This window comes from Xyrauchen texanus, chromosome 28, assembly GCF_025860055.1.
Source record: "Xyrauchen texanus isolate HMW12.3.18 chromosome 28, RBS_HiC_50CHRs, whole genome shotgun sequence".
NCBI lineage: Eukaryota > Metazoa > Chordata > Actinopteri > Cypriniformes > Catostomidae > Xyrauchen > Xyrauchen texanus.
Genome location: NC_068303.1, coordinates 1,755,309 through 1,777,693, shown reverse-complemented (window position 1 = coordinate 1,777,693; position 22,385 = coordinate 1,755,309). Strand labels below are relative to the sequence as shown.

At 40.3% G+C, this 22,385-nt stretch overlaps 1 protein-coding gene across 1 annotated transcript; it reads left to right on the top strand.

The window, feature by feature from the left end:
• On the top strand, window positions 1–21,199 carry LOC127622401 (solute carrier family 22 member 23-like). The gene is made up of 10 exons (XM_052096503.1): window positions 1–968; window positions 6,340–6,443; window positions 6,519–6,673; window positions 10,812–10,980; window positions 11,411–11,538; window positions 11,619–11,721; window positions 14,774–14,985; window positions 15,078–15,110; window positions 15,299–15,422; window positions 17,254–21,199. Exons 1-10 carry the CDS (start codon window positions 567–569, stop codon window positions 17,618–17,620), a joined length of 1,797 nt encoding a protein of 598 aa, XP_051952463.1. The 5' UTR covers window positions 1–566; the 3' UTR covers window positions 17,621–21,199.
• Window positions 21,200–22,385: the final 1,186 nt, after the last annotated feature.

The window sequence follows — 22,385 nt, the reverse complement described above, 5'->3', positions numbered from 1 at the left end:
GATGCCATAAGCGTGCTCTTCTGCTGTGCCCTGCTCGGTTTGTGTTTATCGATCACCGGTGCATACGGGCAGACGGAGAGAGGGATTACTTGTGCAATACACGGATCCGCCCTAAACTATATAGGCTACCTCGGGTTTATTTATAGGGTGTTGCGGGACCGTTAGGCTCGGGTGGGGTGTGATGTGAATATCGCAGGATACAGGGATGGATACACGGGCCACACCTGTGCGTCAGATTCGGTCGGACAGGTGCGTTACCTGTGGACCTCTTGGAGAGCACCGGGCACAGATGCGCAGCATTGGGCATCATACCAGCCCAGTGATGGCGTTGTGACCATTGGATTTAACAAAGACCCTATGGGGCATCGGCATATAGAGTGCGCACCTTTGATTACGAAGCTTGGATTTAAAGCATCGAAACACACCGGATTCTGTTCGGACTGGACCGAGCCTGCTGCGATTTATTCGTGCGTGTTTGCCCTAGCGTGCGTGCGAGAGTGTTTTCGAGACAAAGCCCCTGCGTGCACCGAGTGGATGTGACGCGCACCGGTAAAAACAAACGCGCTATGGACGCTGTTCGGCTGGACGCGCTCAATGCGTCGGCGGAGAACGGCACTGTGTCGCAGCCCGAACCGAACACGCGCCTCTGGCAGGTGGACTCGGTAGTTCTGCCGTTCCTCGGGGGGTTCGGCCGGTATCAGCGGCGGCTAGTGGCTCTGACGTGGATCCCGGCGTTTCTCATCTCTTTCATCCAGTTCTCGGATTACTTTCTGCTCGGGCAGCCGGATTGGAAGTGCGTCAATCCCGACCAGGGCAGCGCGGGGAACGGGACGGTTTCAGATCGTGATTTGCTCGTGGATTTTCTCGGTAACGGAACCGAAACCGAGAACGGCCAGGGCACGACATGTATGTGCTCCGAGTGGAGGTTTGAGCTGCAGTCGGGACTGCAGCAGAATGTGGTCACCAAGGTAAGGATGCTCTCAAGGATGCCCTTGGACAGGATTCTCCCATGGATGATGGAAAATGTTCCATTTAAGAGATAGTTTGCCCAAAAATGTACATTCTGCCATTATTTACGTTTAAAAGCCTCATGACTTACTTTCTTCTGCGGCACACAAAAAGAGATGTTAGGCAGAGTGAACTGAATGGTGACTGAGACCACCGTAAACCTTAATGTTGTCATTACTGTAAAAATCACGATGTCTAAATTAGCGGTAGACCGATATATCGGTTTCAACGATTAATCGGCGCCAATAGCTGCTTTTTGGAACATCGGTAAGAATCTGTCTATAGTTGACGATTGTTTTTTCATAATTTCAAAATAAAAGTCCTGCGTTATGCACCAAATCTTCAGTTTTTCTGGTTATTATTGGGATTTTGGCTGAACAATAAACTCCATCTGGTATTTTATTCATTTAGTAAATTTGTCTTTGCCCGCCATAGTAAAGAAAGATTTTTGACATTCTATAAATCGATTTTAAAAACTATCATCCGATTAATCAGTATCCCTTGCACTTTATTTAATTATGTTTACTTGGATAAAGGAAATTTAAATAGTTATTATTAAGAATTCATTGAGGTTTTAGTTATTTTATTATTATTTGTTTTGTGATGTCACCATTACAGTTATAATCTTCTGTATTTGAGCTGTGTTTTTGTATGATCTAAATGAGTCAATTAAAATGACTAAGTAGAAAAAACAATACATGAAAAGTAAATCTGAGTTAAGTCGACTTGCATCTAGTTGCCTTAATCCTCTATGTTGCGTTGAGAATCTGCGACACCTTTTGCATTCGCGAGGTCAATTTTGACCCGGCGGAATTCAAGCTTATAAATCATTCATAACCCGATGATTTTCATCTTAAACTATATTGTAAGTCATTAATAGGTTCTTAACTGTTCATACTTGTAAAAGATTGATATTTTTGGCACGTGTGTGTGTGTGTGACTGTACGTGTGTGGGACTGTACATGTGTGACTATATGTGTGTGACTGTACGTGTGTGTGTGTGTGTGTCTGTACGTGTGTGTGATTGTACGTGTGTGGGACTGTACATGTGTGACTATATGTGTGTGAATGTACGTGTGTGTGTGTATGTGTGTGACTGTACGTGTGTGTGTGTGTGTGTCTGTACGTGTGTGGGACTGTACATGTGTGACTATATGTGTGTGACTGTACGTGTGTGTGTGTACGTGTGTGTGACTGTACGTGTGTGTGTCTGTACGTGTGTGTGATTGTACGTGTGTGTGACTGTACGTGTGTGTGTCTGTACATGTGTGTGACTGTACGTGTGTGTGACTGTACGTGTGTGTGGGACTGTACATGTGTGACTGTGCGTGTGTGACTGTGCGTGTGTGACTGTGCGTGTGTGTGATTGTACGTGTGTGTGACTGTACGCGTGTGTGACTGTGCGCATGTGTGACTGTACGTGTGTGAGACTGTACGTGTGTGTGTGTCTGTATTTGTGTGACTGTTCGTGTGTGTGACTGTGTGTGTGTGTGTGACTGTGTGTGTGTGACTGTACGTGTGTGTGACTACGCTGTGTGTGTGACTACGCGTGTGTGTGTGTATTTGTGTGACTGTACGTGTGTGTGACTGTATGTGTGTGTGTGTGTTTGTGTATTTGTGTGACTGTACGTGTGTGGGACTGTACATGTGTGACTGTATGTGTGTGTGTCTGTATTTGTGTGACTGTTCGTGTGTGTGACTGTACGTGTGTGTGACTGTGCGTGTGTGACTGTACGTGTGTGACTGTATGTGTGTGACTGTACGTGTGTGTGTGTCTGTATTTGTGTGACTGTTCATGTGTGTGACTGTGTGTGTGTATTTGTGTGACTGTACGTGTGTGTGACTGTATATGTGTGTGTACGTGTGTGGGACTGTACATGTGTGACTATATGTGTGTGACTGTGTGTGTGTGTGATTGTATGTGTGTGACTGTGCGTGTGTGTGACTATGTGTGTGTGACTGTACGTGTGTTTGATTGTATGTGTGACTGCGTGTGTGACTGTGCATGTGTGTGTGACTGTAGGTGTGTGCGTGTATGACTGTATGTGTGTGACTGTGCGTGTGTGTGACTGTATGTGTGTGACTGTGCGTGTGTGTGACTGTATGTGTGTGACTGTGCGTGTGTTTGATTGTATGTGTGTGACTGCGTGTGTGTGAGATTTTGGGAAAGAGGCTAAGTGTAATTTAAGTGTTTATAAGAAAAAATTTAATTCATATATGTAAAAAGAAAATCTACATAATATCATGTGTAAAGCCACAATTGATGCCCGGGTCTCGTTTGAATTGACCCGTGAATGCAAAATGTGTAAAAAAAAAAAAAAAAAAAATATATATATATATATATATATATATATATACATATATATATATGTATATATATATATTTTAAATGGTTATACCTCTAAACAGTTATACATATTATGTATATATGTATATACATACATATATATGTTTTGTAGTCTTGACAAAGTCACAAAGTTTGGTTTCCGTACTGAAAACTGTGTTATATTTAAAAATGTTATATAAAAAATGACCTGAGAGCAATAGGAGGTTAAAGGAATATTCTGGGTTCTGTCCAAGTTCAGTTCAATGGACATAATTTGTGTCATAATGTTGATTAGAACAAAAATGTATTTCGACTCGTCCCTCCTTATCTTTAAAAAAAGCCCATTTGGTGTGTTCCAGTGAGACACTTCCAATGCAAGTCAATGGGGTTTAATCTGTAAACATTAAAATACTGTTTCAAAAGTATAGACACAAGACATAAACAATATGTGTGTTAACATGATTTTACGGTCATAAAATCACTTATTAACCACACCTTTGTAAAGTTATAGCCAATTTTACAACTTTGTTACCATGACGACGTAATGTCAACAAACACAAAACCCTAAAAGCACTGTAAAAAGGACGATACAAACAACTTTACAGCTCAAATAATGCACACGTTTTAACAGAAGAACCTCCATTTTTGCTGTTTTTAAAGAAACGGAGGGACGAGTCGAAAGCTCTCATATGGCTTAAGAAGACTTGGAATAAAGCGCCTAGTTTTGGAGCCTTTTAGTCATTTTTGGAGCTCAGCAGCGTCAGTCATCAATCACAGATGTATGGAAAAGTCTAGCTCGTGTTCCAGATGAAGAAAGTAAATCATACAGGGGTTTGAACGACTTCAGCGTGAGAAAATGATGCTGAAATGTTCATTTTTAGGTGAAGTGTGAACATGCTGATTGGACTGTAATTTGTCTCCAATTTTTAGTCATTAAATGAGATAAATGGTAAATGAACGAACTTTAACTTGAAGTGCACGTTCATCAAATCACATTGCTGGTTTGCATTTGATTTGTGAGCGTTTATTGACTTATAGTCAAGGAAATTAAAAGGTCGCATTGATCACTTAACATGAACATGAGGCAGACTGATAATCAGTGTTACACCCACCGCTGACTGGCACAGATAACCCGCTGAAAAAGATAACTTTGAGAAGGAACATGCTGACATTTTAACTGCTGGGCCTCAAAGTCTGGAGTTTATAGTTTAGGTTTGGTGTTGAGGCTCTGCGTGCCGTTTATTTCTGCCAAATCATTCGATTGAATAAATCAACTGAAGTAAATGTTCCCAAAAATGAGAGCAACCATCTAGACATGACAGAGTTCCCATAGTGTCCTACAGTGTGTCTTTCCTCACATTACTGTGTAATCGCACACATTCGACTTTATTGCTTCATGCACATTAGCATATGCATGAAAATCTCATTTAAACCATAACAAACGGCGTTGAGTTCCTGTTTTGGTGTCATCGGCTGAACAGACCGACTGCCTGATGTTCTGATGACCTGCAGTGTGTGTGTGTGTTTGACCTTTCTCGCACTGATGGTCGATTGTCTTTACCGAGTGTGTTCAAGAGACTCATTCATGCAGCCAGGCATGCTAACAAATGCTAATGAAGCATTCTGGCCTGTTTGTTGTTTGAGGAAGAGGACACTGCAGGAGAGAGTTTTTATTCATTCTAACTTTATTGGTCATTGTAAACTCAGCAGTGCAATATCTAAACAAATAGTCATCGTAATTATCATGCCACAAACACGGCTTCCTTGAGTGATGCAAGGAAATTGATGCTTATTTTAAGAATGTCTAACTTGATTACATTTATATTTCTTCATTGGTATACTGGAATACAGCAAAAGCGATTCTTGATCTACGTATCTGTTAAATATCTGTTTAATTCTGGCACACCTTAATATTCTAAATGTTGTATTGGGGTTAGACGGTGAGAACCAAATTCCATTTATTCAAAAATACCATTTCCGGAACTGTATCATTTTCACGACTTTCGGTTCAGTTAACAGGTCTTGACAGTGGCTGCGCTTCACCGCTACTGAATCTACAGCGCTAAACATACAGTGCAACCACTGTAGACTGATTCCAGAATTAATGACTCTATTGAGACGATTCTTTTGAATCTACAGCTTAAAACACACAGTGTGACCAGTGAAGTCTGATTCCTGAACGAATGACTCAAATTAATTGATTCTTTATAATATAGTGCAAAAGGCACAGCACAACCAGTGAAGTCTGATTCCTGAATGAATGACTCCAAAGAACTGGTTCTTTTGAATCTACAGGGTGAAACACACAGTGTGACCAGTGAAGTCTGATTCCAGAATGAATGACTCTAATGAACTGGTTCTTTTGAATCTACAGGGTGAAACACACAGTGTGACCAGTGAAGTCTGATTCCAGAATGAATGACTCTAATGAACTGGTTCTTTTGAATCTACAGCATGAAATGCACAGCATGACCGGTGAAGTCTGATTCCGAATGAATGACCCAAAGAACCGGTTCTTTTGAATCTATAGGGTGACACATATAGCATAACTGGTGTAGTCGATTCCTGAACGAATGACTCAAATGAACTGATTATTTTGAGTCTAGTGCAAAACACACAGCGTGACCAGTGAAGTCCGATTCCCGAATGAATGACTCTAATGAACTGGTTCTTTTCAATCTACTGAGCACAACTAATGCCGTTGAGTCTAATGATGGTAAATCAGAAACACTCATTCAGAACATTCAAGAAGAACAGAAATGATCCGAGGAACTGCACTTAAACAGAAACATGTTTAATAATAATTATAATAATTATAATAATCACATTTGTTTTCCAATTCTTCTATAAAAAAGTAGGTATTGTGGCAGTATTATAGTACAATGATATGCCGTGATATTGAATGATGATTACAACAGTCAGGACTTTTCTAGAAGCGAGTTCATTTGATATATAGATGTTATTGTATGTGACATGTCTGTATTCTGCTCTGTGCCCCTCTGAAGTGGACACTGGTGTGTGACGGAGAATGGAAGGTGCACATCGCCAAATTCTCCCTGTTGGTCGGATCCATATTTGGGTACCTGCTGATGGGCGCAATGGCAGACTGGTAAGATGCAGCTATTATCTGTGTAGGCAAGAAACCGGACGGTATGTTCTAAACTCTGGTGCTTCTGCGTCTCAGGTTGGGTCGTATCCCAGTGCTGCTGGTGTCCGTGCTGTCCGTGCTGGTGTTCGGGTTAGCCGTGGCGTTTTCTATGGACATGGCGGTGTTCAGCACGCTGCGATTCTTTGAGGGCTTTTGTCTGGCCGCGATCAGACTGTCGCTTTACGTCCTGAGTGAGTACTCGTCCGTTCTCTTCTTTAGTCCCCCCAAAAATCCCCCTTACGTCGTTTCCAAACCCGTTTGACTTTGTTGCTTCCGTGGAACACAAAAGTAGATGTTTAGTAGAATGTTCACGCTGCTGTTTTCCATACTGGCTGTCAATATCAATATCAGGCAAAGGGAATACTTTTATGATACTTTTGGGATTTTGGGGGGCTTGTGAACCCCTGGTCATTCTTCAAAATGTCTTATTTTGTGTTCTCATGAGATGCAGAAGACTTTAAATCGTCTTTCTGTGCTTTAGAAAGCTGTTTTCTGATGAGCGCACATTAAATGATTCTGATTAAGTTGCTTTTTCAGAGGACGACGTTTAATCTTGTGAACACTTTCAGACATTCGATCATTTGCTCTAATGAAATCACTTTCTGCTTTCATCAGCCTCAAATGACTTTTGAAAATCTGTTGCTTTACAGCTTTTAATTTTCTCTAAAGCTTTTGAGTTATAATGGACGTTATTTAAAGTGGCAACAACATTTACTAAATTAAAGTAGCCTTTATTATGAGTGGTGTTCACTATGTCAAGCATCACTATTACTATTGTTAACAGGGTTAGTGATTTAAAAAAATCTAACACTAAAGGGTTCTTCTATGTGCTGGTCCGTGATTTAGCGGCACGCTTTATTTTTTGGCCTAAAATACACAATTTTTTCAATGTAAACAGCATTAGAGCTCCAGATATGAATGGTCTGTGTTGTTGAGGTGTGATGTTACTTTACTAAGAGATTACCTGACCAATTTCACCTGGAAAAACCCCATAGACTTACATTGAAAGAAGGACTTAAGAGCAGAATTACTCATAGTTAAACTACCGTCAAGCTACTCTTTTAAAAAAGTAGTTTGCAACACTAGAGTTTCCCAACCGTGGGCACATTTACATTTACATTTATGCATTTGGCAGACGCTTTTATCCAAAGGGACTTACAGTGCACTTATTACAGGGACAATCCCCCCAGAGCAACCTGGAGTTAAGTGCCTTACTCAAGGACACAATGGTGGTGACTGTGGGGATCAAACCAGCAACCTTCTGATTACCAGTTATGTGCTTTAGCCCACTACGCCGCCACCACCACCACCACCACATATGCAGGTTTCAGGGGGGTACACGAACCAATGCTTCAAAAACACCTAAATATAGAAAGAAAGGTATAATAATAACAATTAATGTGTTGCTATGGCAACAGCATTTAATATCCCTTTACAAATTTACATCAGCAGTGTCTTGACATTATTCTAAAGAATTTGTCTGTTAAAATAGTCTGTTAAAAGTGCCATAATTCCTGCTGCCAGTTGGTGGCGCTATGACCGTGACCCATAATAGCTGCATAAATGTGATCAGCCTCCATTATCAAACATACAACTGAATATTCATCAAAATCACACAATGCACACAGAAGATATAAGGAACTTCCTGTTTCACATTTTTAGCCCTAAATGTATTGCTTTGCCAAGGCGACACCATTCAAATATAAAATTCAGTTCACAATTTACTAGTATCTGCAATGTCTTGGTATGATGTTGCACAAATTTGGCGCCAGTCACATGAATCACCTTGGAGGAGTATTTAAAAGTTCAGAGCTACCGATTTTCAGAAAATCCAAAATGGCTGACTTCCTGTTGGGCGGAGCTAATGACTATAATTATGAAAGTTGTCCGGCTTGGTGAGAACAATATATGTACCAAGTTTGGTGACTGTAGGTGAAATTGGGGGGGCTACAGAGGCTGTCTTACATGCCCATAATAAAAGGGGCGCTACAGAGCCCCCCTCTGCAACTTTGCTCAGCCCTAATGGCCGACTTTCTGTTGGGCGGAGCTAATGACTATAATTATTAAAGTTGTCCGGCTTGGTGAGAACAATATATGTACCAAGTTTGGTGACTGTAGGTGAAAATGGGGGGGGCTACAGAGGCTGTCTTACACACCCATAATAAAAGGGGCGCTACAGAGCCTCCCTCTGCAACTTTGCTCAGCCCTAATGGCCGACTTTCTGTTGGGTGGAGCTAATGACTATAAATATGAAAGTTGTCCAACTTGGTGAGAGCAATATATGTACCAAGTTTGGTGACTGTAGGTGAAATTGGGGGGTCTACAGAGGCCGTCTTACACGCCCATAATAAAGGGGGTGCTACAGAGCCCCCCCCCTGCAACTTTGCCCAGCCCTAATGGCCGACTTGGTTGGGCGGAGCTAATGACTGTAAGTATGAAAGTTCTTCGGCTTTATGAGAACTACATATGTACCAAGTTTGGTTACAGTAGGTGAAAATAGGGGTGCTACAGAGCCCCCCTTAAATGCCCATTTTCAAGGGGGCCCTACAGAGCCCCCCTGCAACTTTGCCCAGCCCTAATGGCTGATGACTCTGATGTGTGTGCTACATTTTTCACGCATGTTAAGTACCCCAAAAGTACAGAAAACCTTGAAATAATAATAATAATAATTATAATCATAATCCTTAGAAGAACAATAGGGCCTCCGCACTTTCAGTGCTTGGGCTTTAATTTATTATAGTGTCCAAAAATGTCTCCCAAGTGTCCAAAAGCCTTTCCAAACAAATAAAAGATAATAATTGTACATAAGAACTAATTACACATGCAAACACAACAATGACTAAAGGTTTGCAGAGCATGCAGACATGATTTTAGTCATGAGATTTCACAGAATGAGTTTCATTCTGTGTCATTTGAGTCATCATTGAGTCTGTGTCGTGTATTTGGCGCCATCTCCTGGTGGTCATATGTAACATTGTGCTTCATGTGGATTATCTAATGATCTATACATCTGATTATCTTGTGTGTGGACTCGTTTGAAAGATATTAAAATTAGATAATGTTATGTGATATTTTATGTTATGTTTACGTTTCCTGAAGTTACAAGCAAAAATGCAGCATATAAGCAAAATCAACATAATTGTCAAAGACATATATTTAGCTATAACTCGCTATATTATTGTCTGTGAGTAAATCGAATAGGCTGGTTGTATTCTACTCTTTGAGAGCAGGAAAATGAATGAGTAACACACATAAATAGAGTTCTAATATTATGTTACACTGTTTGCTCGCTAGTTGTCTCACACCTCCTTTGTCTCTCTCTGCCTCTCTGTACACATTCATTAGCTGTGAGTAATTGTGAGATTATCAGGCTGGTTTAAGTTCTCTCTGGAGTGGATCTATTTCTTTCTGGGGCCAGAAGGGCCTGTGTAATCAGCCCTTAAGGGCCCTCATCACTGATGAGCTGAAATTGTGAGAGGCCCATTTAGGAAAATAGTACAGTAGCCAGTTAAAGGGATAGCTCACCCAAAAAATGAAATTCTATCATTTAACCCCTTAAATTCTGGTGCATATTTGGACTGCCAGCCAAAATTTAAAAGCTCACCATTTAAACATACTGTGGACTAAGTGGTCTCATTTACAGATGTGAACTGTAGGGGGCGCTCTAACACATTTTACCCCTCACAGATGTGCTCGTCCATAGACATTCAGTCTAATGTTCAGTTCAAGCAACACCCTCATTATTTCATTGAATATCTCGGCCTCTGAGTGGACTACAAGCTCAATCTAGGTGTCTTTAGAAAGCTGAGATCCTCCCCTTTACAATGTTCAGAATCATTTTATTATCAACATTTTTCTGATGATTTGTTTTGCATGCTTTTCCTGCTGGATGGCATATTTTGTTCTGGACATTTAAGATATAACATTGGATTATTCACACAAGCAAGCTCACAGACTAGTAAAAATGCCAAATTGTTTAGAGAACTTCCTAAGATAAAAGCAAATATAATGTTTTTGGCTATTTGGGGCTTACAGCAGCAGTTATTGGATCATAAAAGTGACATTTGTTTTTGATGACTCACGGAAAGTCTTTTGAAATTCTTTTGAACTGTGGTATAAGAGCAATAAAATGTATTATATAGTCACATTCCTGAGAATGAGAGCTTTCATTTGATATATGACATGTCTATTTATGTGAAGGACATTTCTTTTGATATAAATATTTCTACCCCCATTACCTCTAGGGGGCGCTCATTTGCGATATTTTTCCCGATATAGCGCCACCTATCACCTTCATGTGTACATTTTGCTGTTGTCTCTGTCTCTTAGGGATTGAGTTGTGTCTGCCTAACTGGCGTTTCTCCATGACGATGATCGCCAGTCTAATTATCGTGGGCGGGCAGCTGCTGATGCCCGGTTTGGCAGCGCTGTGTCGCGATTGGCAGATTTTTCAGATTATAATCATCGCCCCGTTTGTGCTGATGCTGCCGTATGTCTGGTAAGATCTACACCCTCAATATCGTTTTTTAGCGTTCAGTTCAGTTGAACGCTTGCCTCTCAAAGTCTACTTCATTTGACTGCACATACACTGGCGGTTGGCGTATCTGCGCTCCAATTGATATGAGATAATGGACTATTTATCTTCAAGATTTACACCAATAAAGATGTCTAGCGTTCACGTCTAATCAAAGTATACTTTGGGCGTAAAGCCTCAGACGGTGCATCTACAGACCAGTATCATGCATTACTGCACACATGTAAATAATGTGAAAATAAGACAAAGCCGTGGTTGGTCGCTGTACATGTCGGTCAGACGGTCTCTTCTTGTCTAAATGGGTGATTGCGAAGTGAACCAGACTTTATGAGTCAAAAGTTCTGAAAGATGGAATAAGGCTACAGGATGCACACTAACTTCGTCTTTTCTGCAGGATGTTTCCCGAGTCTCTTCGCTGGCTGTTAGCCACTCAACACTACCAAAGAGCAAAGCAACAAATGTACCGAATCGCCCACAGCAACTGTGTTGACATGGCAGCCGACCCGAGCGGCATCCTCTTGGGTAAGTAATGTGTTCTAGTGAGTTGAATGGGATTTAACTTGATAATGAATCTGATGATGATAAAAACAATGTTTTTTTAGAGCTCGAGGTGGAACTCCAGCAGAAGCCAAAGACGTTTTGCGTAACACAGCTCAGCAGCACCCGAAACCTGTGGAAGAACACAGTCGTGTTGTGCGTTAACTCGTAAGTGACGTATAGGTGATGCCTTGCTGTCTTGAATAGGTGCGGTGATAGTAGAAAAGATCAGGGGCTCAAGCCCCTGAAGCCACCCCTCCCCATTTTTTTCATAGATCTGAGCAAAAGAAGCACAATTTATGATACAATTGTTGTCAGATTTAACTATGCACTAATAACTATTCATAAGTATATAAAATATATATTAATATATATGGACATTATAAATATCCATATAAAATAGCTGCCCGGGGGCATTCCCAAGATTGAACTGAACTGCAAAAAATTATTTTCTTACCAATAATTTTTATCCTGTTTTCCAGTAAAACTATCTAAACTTTCCTAAAACAAGATAAATTTACTTGAGATGCAAAATGACATTAGAATTCTTGTTTTCAGTGAAAAATTTAATCTAGTGTCGTTTATGCTTATAATAATAATAAGAAACTATTTGCCAGTGGTGTAAGAAAAAATACGTACTTCAAAGGGAAAAGATGTTTATATTTCTGACTACGATTGCGTGAAAAAATAGTTTTCTTGTTAAGCATAATCCCAATAATTTTGTTAGATTTCACTTAAATAAATAAATAAATAAAGATTTAATACCTTATGTCATTCTGCTTCTAAAGAAATGTTTTCCTGTTTTAAGGGTGTTTAGATATATGTATTGGAAAATAATACAAATATTAAATAGAAAATTATTTTTTGCAATGTTCAAAGTAATAGTTGACTAGTATAATATATCGGTTTTACCGATTAATCGGTGCCGATAGTTGCTTTTTGGAACGATCCGTTATCTGTAAAAATCTATACAAAAAATGTATTCCTCATAAATAAACCTTATCTGGTGAAATAACATACATATAAAGATATACAAAACTCTTTATCTGGTGAATATATGGGCTATAAAAAGCTTAATCTGTTAAATACTTCCACATGGAACATTGTATCAGCGCGTCTGTCATTATTTCAGGCTTGTTTATAGTAAAAAGTCCCACATTATAAAACCAAATCTTAATTTTCTGGTTATTATTAGAATTTTGGTTGCATAATAAACTGTTTTTAGGGTTTAATGTTTGTGCCCGTCATAGTAAGGAAACACTAAGAACTCTTTGATCATTCTGTAAATTGATTAAAATAAAAAACTAAATTAAAAAAAAAATGCTGAAAGGGACTTTTTAAGCAGAAAATAGTAGATTTGACTGAAATTGCTGTTTTTTTTAAATACTAAATACTTTTTGATAGAATTTGCGGTCTCAGAATTTGGCCAAATGAAGGTATCTTACCTAGCTAATGTTCTTGAAACATTTTCCAAATGTTATATTGTGGTTGTGGGAATGTGAAAATGTCCAGTTTTCTCAACATTATTTAAAGGTTAGCATAAACCGTTAATAAAAATGTTTTCTTCCTGAAAACTTCACTGATAGCACACGTACATCACCCAGATATCTTGTTGTGTGATTACATCCAGAAGATGTATTTGTAACATTGTTTAATCATCTGCAATATGTCTATATGATGCTTCTTCTTGGATGTCAACAAGACTTTGTCTTTTGATACGTTTATGATTTATAATGTTTGTAAATCTGATCTTTAAACCCTTTATGCTTCAGTGGACCCGCCGGCGGGCCAGCGAAGAAAACTATTATTAACCACAGCCTTGACCAACACAAAATAGGTATTGTTTGAAAACTTAGAAGCTCTACTTTCCAATGCATGTAGGCATAATTATTCCTGGACAATTGGTGCATGGAAGCACTGTTGTTCAAACTGAACAAGCGCTTTCAAATTTGCAGACAAATCAGAAGTGTTCCATTTTGATAATAAAAAGGTGAACTGTACATATTATTGAAATCAGTATTCAGTAAAAACATAAAATCACCAAATAGTCATGTGTCATATGTTGTTAGAAAGCTCTGAAAGAGTAAAATACAACCAGACTATTTGTTTTACTCGCACACTAAAAATATTGTGAGTAATAGCTAAGTACATGTTTTTGACAATATATCTTATTGTTGCTTATATGCTGCGTTTTCACTTATAACTTCACGAAAAATAAACAGAACATAAAATATCACATATCGTTATTTAGAGTCTGTGATTATCGTTCAAACGAGCCCACACACAAGATAATCAGATGTATAGATCATTAGATAATCCACATGAAGCACAATGTTACATATGACCACCAGGAGATGGCGCCAAATACACGACACAGACTCAATGATGACTCAAATGGCACAGAATTATTACTAAAATCATGTCTTTAGTTATTGTTGTGTTTGCAAGTTCTTATGTACAGTTAATATATTTTATTTGTTTGGAGATGTTTTGGACTTTTGGATTATAGATTATTTTGAAATGTTATAACTTTTGATTGCTTTGTCGTATCAACACAATATTTTTATCTAATACATTTGACATGATTGGCGGGGAAAACGAAAGCAATTTTTCTACCTTGTTTACACCCGGAGATAAATAATGTCAAATCAGAAAATAAGTATATTTTTGGCTGAATTTTATGTATGATTTTTTTTAGAGAGACTCAGAATGTATGATCAATGTATCATTTTTTTTAAGTTTTCTTTACAACGTCATCTTTACAACGATACCAAACATTAGAACCTTGAATTTGTTGTTGTTTTTTGTCGAGTTATACAAATTTAATATTGGGTATGTCACTGAAACAGAAAATCTTAAAAAAACACCTTTAGAGCTTAAAGGGTTAATATGTTAATTAGATGCTTTCCAGATGAAAAGATCTAAAACAGACTTCCCGGATATGTATGTGTGCTATCTGGGGTATGGTACTAAAAACATTTTATGCTATCATTGTGAGAACTTTTAACGTCTTACGCATATTACATTAACAATGTTTTAAAATGTTTGTTCCTAACATTCTCATAACATTAGCCAATGTTGCCGCTTACCTTTTGGAACAGCCTTTGTGTCGGTATCATGCCTACCTGGCCTTACAACGGCAGCATATAGGTTTTGCTAGTCTACGTTAATTATTGTGCATTTGCACGTTAACACACAATCAACTCTCTTTCTTTTACAGGTTGACTGGCTACGGCATCCATCACTGTTTTGCACGCAGTGTTTTGGAGGGCAGTGAGACTCATCTGCACTATTATGCATTAGCGGCGATCGCGATAGCATCCTGTATGGTATTGTTTCCTGTGGTGGGCGGGTTTGGCAGGAGAGGTGGACTGCTCACCTTTATGATCATCACTGCACTGGCATCACTGCTGCAACTCGGACTGCTCAACTGTAAATAAACACACACTTATAGGATAGTGACGTCACAATACTGTCCTGCAGTCCTGTATTAATGTCTTCTGTCCTCTTTTCTCCCAAAACAGTAATTGGAAAGTACAGTCTCCGACATGATGAAGGTAAAACTGATTTCTTCACATAATTATCTTTTACCACATTCTGTTGTCATTCGCATCATTACATGTATAATATGCATCTATCTGTCTGTATATCTATCAAAAGATTAAACTCTATACAGTAAATCGTATAAGATATACTGTATATACATATACACACTTTTATACTGTATCTTTGTTTTCTGTTGTAGTTTTGAGAGACACTCTGAATCGGCGGTTCTCATATGCGTTCTCAATCATCGGGATGTTCTCATCTCATGCTGTCAGCACGCTCAGCATCTTTTACTGTGCTGAGATAACGCCAACTGTCATCAGGTCAGCAAATAACACACACGCACACACACACACTCTCTCTCTCTCTCTACACACACACACACACACACACACACACACACACACAAACACACAAACACTCTCTCTCTCTCACTCTCTCACACACACACACACACACATACACACACACACACACACACACACACACACACACACACACACACACACACACACACACACACACACACACACACACACACACACACACACACACACATATACACACACACACACACACACAGACACACACACACACACACAGAGAGAGACACACACGCACACTCTCACACACGCGCTCACACACACACAAGCAGACACATACGCAGACACACGCACACTCACACACACACTCTCTCTCTCTGTCTCACACACACACACAGAGAGACACACTCACACACTCTCACACACGCGCACAAATGCAGACACACACGTGAACAGACACACACTCACACACACACACAAACGCAGACACACACATGCACACACACAAACACAGACACACGCGCACAAACGCAGACACACGCACTCACACATGCGCACAAACGCAGACACACACACAAACGCAGACACACGCATGCACACACACAAACGCAGACACACGCATGCACACACACAAACACAGACACACACACACAAACGCAGACACACGCACTCACACACGCGCACAAACGCAGACACACACACAAACGCAGACACACGCACTCACACACGCGCACAAAGGCAGACACACACGTGAACAGACACACACTCACACACACACACACAAACGCAGACACACACATGCACACACACAAACGCAGACACACACATGCACACACACAAACACAGACACACACACACAAACGCAGACACACGCACTCACACACGCGCACAAACGCAGACACACACACAAACGCAGACACACGCACTCACACACGCGCACAAACGCAGACACACACGTGAACAGACACACACTCACACACACACACACAAACGCAGACACACACATGCACACACACAGACACACACTCACACACACGCACAAACGCAGACACACACGCACTCACACACGCAGATACACGAACTCATATGCAGACACATGCGCACACACGCACACACACAGTCACGCAGACGCAGAGACACCGCACGCACGCTGAGACACACATGCGCAGAAACACATTCACAGACACACGCAGATACATAAACACACACGCAGACACATGCACGCACACACACACACACCCTGACAAACACACACACAGGCACACTCACGCGCTGACAAACACACACACAGACACACTCACGCGCTGACAAACACACACGCAGACACACGCACGCACACACACACACACGTGCTGACAAACACACACACACTCACGCTGACACACACACACTCACGCTGACACACACACACACACACACACACTCTGCTCTGCTTGCAAGATTGGATATTGTCTATGGAGAATCCCAGCAGATGAACAACAGTATCATATTATAGACAATATATTCACATCAATGTTTGAACCACGAGCTATGGTGTGAATCTCAGCTGCCTCCACATCTGAGACCATCAATCCACACATCTTATCACGAGACTTGTTGAGCGCATTACCACGGATACGTAGTGCGTGTGGAGGCCCACACTATTCTCTGCGGCGTCCATGCAAAACTCACCACACGCCCCACCGAGAGCGAGAACCACATTATAGCGACCACGATGAGGATTTAGTGACACTTCATCTGGCTGTAATTCCATTACGTTTCTGATGATAATATATTATGTGCTGTTGTGACATTAATGTTTCGACCGCTGTCTCTTCCGTTTGTGTATCAGGGGCGGCGGTGTCGGTCTGGTCTTGGCGAGCGCAGGTTTCGGCATGTTAACTGCACCCCTCATGGAGCTTCACAATCAGAAAGGTTTCTTTCTTCATCATGTGATCCTCACCTGCTGCACGCTGCTCTGCATCATTTGCATACCGTTGCTCCCGGAGACTGCCGGCCAACCGCTGCCCGAGACGATCGCTGAAGGGGAGGGGCTACTGCGGCGGCCGATCCTCCCTGGAGAGCAGCACCACCTATTGGCCAGGACAGAAGTCAGAGAGTACTCGCGTGTTCAGGACACGCCCCTTCACCAAGCCGTCAACCCTGGCAACGGCTTGGTGCCTAGCAACAGCACAGCCAATGGTGTGAGGTCTTCATGACGTTATGCGATTGAAAGCCAGCGAAGGCCAAACGATGAACAATTACAACGATCTGATTGATCGTAAATAACAAACATAATGATAATAAAATTACGCTTTTCTTTGATATGTTTTGAAAAAATGGATTGCAAACTACAGAACATTAATGTTCTCTGTATAAAGTGTCAAATGCCTCGTTAACCAGCATCGGTAAAGATTGCCATTGTAGAAAGTGAAAATATTATTGTAACTTTCATTCCTTGAAAGGAATTCTATTTTTTGAACAACCGCTAGCTAATATAACATCGACCAAACAACAACTTCATTGAGGAATTTTTTGTATGTTGGGTAAATGATGTGTATTTATTAAGGACAGAATGACGCTGACGGTAAGAAAACTTAGGTTTCATTCATTAAATGCGAGAAACTATTTTCTGTGTAAATCGTTCGCATGGATTTAAAAAATGAATGCGACATTAAATTGAATGCAAAAATGTACGTCAAATTAGTTTTACAAACCAAATGGAACACTGAATTAAACTCGACATTTTACGTCGAAATGGTTTTAAAAACCAAATGTAACACTGAATGAACGCAACAATTTACATCAGAAGGGTTTTACGAATCAAATGGAACACTGAATTAAACTCGACATTTTACGTCAAAATGGTTTTAAGAACCAAATGTAACACTGAATTGAACGCAACAATTTACATCAAAAGGATTTTACGAATCAAATGGAACACTGAATTAAACTCGACATTTTACGTCAAAATGGTTTTACGAACCAAATGTAACTGAATTAAACGCAACAATTTACATAGAAATGGTTTTACGAACCAAATTGAACACTGAATTAAACGCAACAATTTACATAGAAATGGTTTTACGAACCAAATGTAACTGAATTAAACGCAACAATTTACATAGAAATGGTTTTACGAACCAAATGTAACTGAATTAAACGCAACAATTTACATAGAAATGGTTTTACGAGCCAAATGTAACTGAATTAAACTCGACATTTTACGTCGAAATTATTTTACGAACCAAATGTAACTGAATTAAACGCAACAATTTACATAGAAATGGTTTTACGAACCAAATGGAACTGAATTAAACTCGACATTTTACGTCGAAATTATTTTACGAACCAAACTGACAATGAATTAATGCAACAATTTACATAGAAATGGTTTACGTCTAAATGCATCACTAAATTGAATGTGTCAATTTATGTTCGAATGGGTTTACGAACCAAATAGAACACTGAATTAAATGCTACAATTTACGCCAGAATGGTTTTACAAACCAAATTTAACTAAATTAACGCAACAATTTACATCGAAATGGTTTTACGAACCAAATGCAACACTAAATTGAATGCATCAATTTAAACAAGAATACGTTTATGAACAAAATGCAACACTGAATTAGTGCTGGAAAAAAATATTGATTCTTGAAATTCCAAGAAAGAGCTTTTACTTTAAAGTTTACTTCAGTTCAAAATGAACATTATAACTGAAATATGTCAAAATCAAATAAAATCGTATCGATATACAAAAATAAAACGGACTGAGAGCTTGTGAATCAGAATCGAACTGAATCTGGAAATTTGCACGGAAAATTGTCACGCTCGTGTTTCATAAATGAGCCGGTGTGTGTGTGTGTGTGTGTGTGTGTCGGCAGCTTACAATGTTCAGGTTTTTTAGTCCGTCTGTTTTGCACTAAATCTAGGAAAAGCAATCATGAATGGGCCAGATGAATCTGTAGATCTCTAGTCTGTATGAACACATGACTACACAGATGACGGCTGTTTAGGGGAATAACAGCACAACTAACGGTCTGCTCTTAAGATGCCCAACTTCACAGATCCACCCGTTACAGGTTATTGAACAGTCACCGTTCAGTTACTGTCATATACATTTCTATGTATATTCTAAACATGAGCTTCATTTCATTTATGCAAAACCTAAAAAAGATCGTCCTTTCTATTTTTGGTGCAATAGATGAACATGTTTTCACGAGATTCTTCCGTTCACATGTTGGAAATGTTGAAATGTGAGCGGGACGTTCTGCAGAGCATGATCAATAGAAGGGCTGTTGAGTGTTTCATGTATATTTAGCATTACTGTTAATGTGTAGAATAGCATTGAACGTCACATGACTCCTGTTAACCCTTAAACTTCTGAACAAGGAACTGAATGTTTCTCCCGCGCTTTTTGAACTAAATCTCCCGGTTCGGAACTGTGTACAAACATTGTGTGTAAATAAAGAGAATGAGACTCGTTTCAGATGGTCATGACGTGAGTGACACACACGATCCAAACATCCTTTCACTGCTTTGGGACACGGTCCTGTAAATGCTTTAACTATTGGTGGTCATATGTAACATTTTTACCATTCATTTGCATATGCAAATGAGCACATTTATAAAAAAATTACAAATAATTCAGAACCTACACTTTTATAAATTGAAACATGAATAAAATCTGAGATTGTGGCATAAATCTGCCGCACATAATATCAATAATGAGTTGATCATGTGATCATTTTAACACAAGATATGCATTTGATAGATTTAAACATGATCAAACTATTATTTGTCAAAGTTTAATATTTTAAAATGAATTTGAGTGTCAGTTTTTGCAGTTAATGTCATTATATTTGCAGTCAAACCTGACCATGACGTTACAAACACAGAATAAACATTTATTTACCAATCATTTAATTCTAACATAAACATTTAATAACTCAAATAAATGCACAATAATGTCAAGAACATGAACATCAAGAAACTGAAATAAACTCTGAAAATTCAATTAGAGTAAAAAACAGAAGAATCAGAGGAAACATTTTTTAATTTCAAAATGTCTATATTAAAACTTTAAAATGTGTGTGTGTGTGTTCTACATTGGGAGTGAGTGTGTGTTTTCTACATTGGGAGAGAGTGTGTGTGTGTGTGTGTGTTCTGCATTGGGAGAGAGTGTGTGTGTGTGAGTGTGTGTGTGTGTGTGTGTGAGTGTGTGTGTGTGTGTGTGTTCTACATTGGGAGTGAGTGTGTGTTTTCTACATTGGGAGAGAGTGTGTGTGTGTGTGTGTGTTCTGCATTGGGAGAGAGTGTGTGTGTGTGTGTGTGAGTGTTCTGCATTGGGAGAGAGTGTGTGTGTGTGTGTGTGAGTGTTCTGCATTGGGAGTGAGTGTGTGTGTGTGTGTGTGTGTGTGTGTGAGTGTTCTGCATTGGGAGAGTGTGTGTGTGTGTGTGTGTGTTCTACATTGTGAGTGTGTGTGTGTTTTCTACATTGGGAGAGAGTGTGTGTGTGTGTGTGTGTGTGTGTGTGTGAGTGTTCTGCATTGGGAGAGAGTGTGTGTGTGTGTGTGTGTGTGTGTGTGTGAGTGTTCTGCATTGGGAGAGAGTGTGTGTGTGTGTGTGTGTGTTCTGCATTGGGAGAGAGTGTGTGTGTGTGTGAGTGTTCTGCATTGGGAGAGAGTGTGTGTGTGTGTGTGTGAGTGTTCTGCATTGGGAGTGAGTGTGTGTGTGTGTGTGTGTGTGAGTGTTCTGCATTGGGAGAGTGTGTGTGTGTGTGTGTTCTACATTGTGAGTGTGTGTGTGTTTTCTACATTGGGAGAGAGTGTGTGTGTGTGTGTGTGTGTGTGTGTGAGTGTTCTGCATTGGGAGAGAGTGTGTGTGTGTGTGTGTGTGTGTGAGTGTTCTGCATTGGGAGAGTGTGTGTGTGTGTGTGTTCTACATTGTGAGTGTGTGTGTGTTTTCTACATTGGGAGAGAGTGTGTGTGTGTGTGTGTGTGAGTGTTCTGCATTGGGAGTGAGTGTGTGTGTGTGTGTGTGTGTTCTGCATTGGGAGTGTGTGTGTGTGTGTGTGTGTGTGTGAGTGTTCTGCATTGGGAGTGTGTGTGTGTGTGTGTGTGTGTTCTGCATTGGGAGTGTGTGTGTGTGTGTGTGTTCTGCATTGGGAGTGTGTGTGTGTGTGTGAGTGAGTGTTCTGCATTGGGAGTGTGTGTGTGTGTGTGTGTTCTGCATTGGGAGAGAGTGTGTGTGTGTGTGTGAGTGTTCTGCATTGGGAGTGAGTGTGTGTGTGTGTGTGTGTGTTCTGCATTGGGAGTGTGTGTGTGTGTGTGTGTGTGTGTGTGTGAGTGTTCTGCATTGGGAGTGTGTGTGTGTGTGTGTGTGTGTGTGTGTGAGTGTTCTGCATTGGGAGTGTGTGTGTGTGTGTGTGTGTGAGTGTTCTGCATTGGGAGTGTGTGTGTGTGTGTGTGTGAGTGTTCTGCATTGGGAGAGAGTGTGTGTGTGTGTGTGTGTGTGTGTGTGTGAGTGTTCTGCATTGGGAGAGAGTGTGTGTGTGTGTGTGTGTGTGTGTGAGTGTTCTGCATTGGGAGAGTGTGTGTGTGTGTGTGTGTGTTCTGCATTGTGAGTGTGTGTGTGTGTTCTGCATTGGGAGAGAGTGTGTGTGTGTGTGTGTGTGTTCTGCATTGGGAGTGAGTGTGTGTGTGTGTGTGTGTTCTGCATTGGGAGTGTGTGTGTGTGTGTGTGTGTGTGTGAGTGTTCTGCATTGGGAGTGTGTGTGTGTGTGTGTGTGTGTTCTGCATTGGGAGTGTGTGTGTGTGTGTGTGTTCTGCATTGGGAGTGTGTGTGTGTGTGTGAGTGAGTGTTCTGCATTGGGAGTGTGTGTGTGTGTGTGTGTTCTGCATTGGGAGAGTGTGTGTGTGTGTGTGAGTGTTCTGCATTGGGAGTGAGTGTGTGTGTGTGTGTGTGTGTTCTGCATTGGGA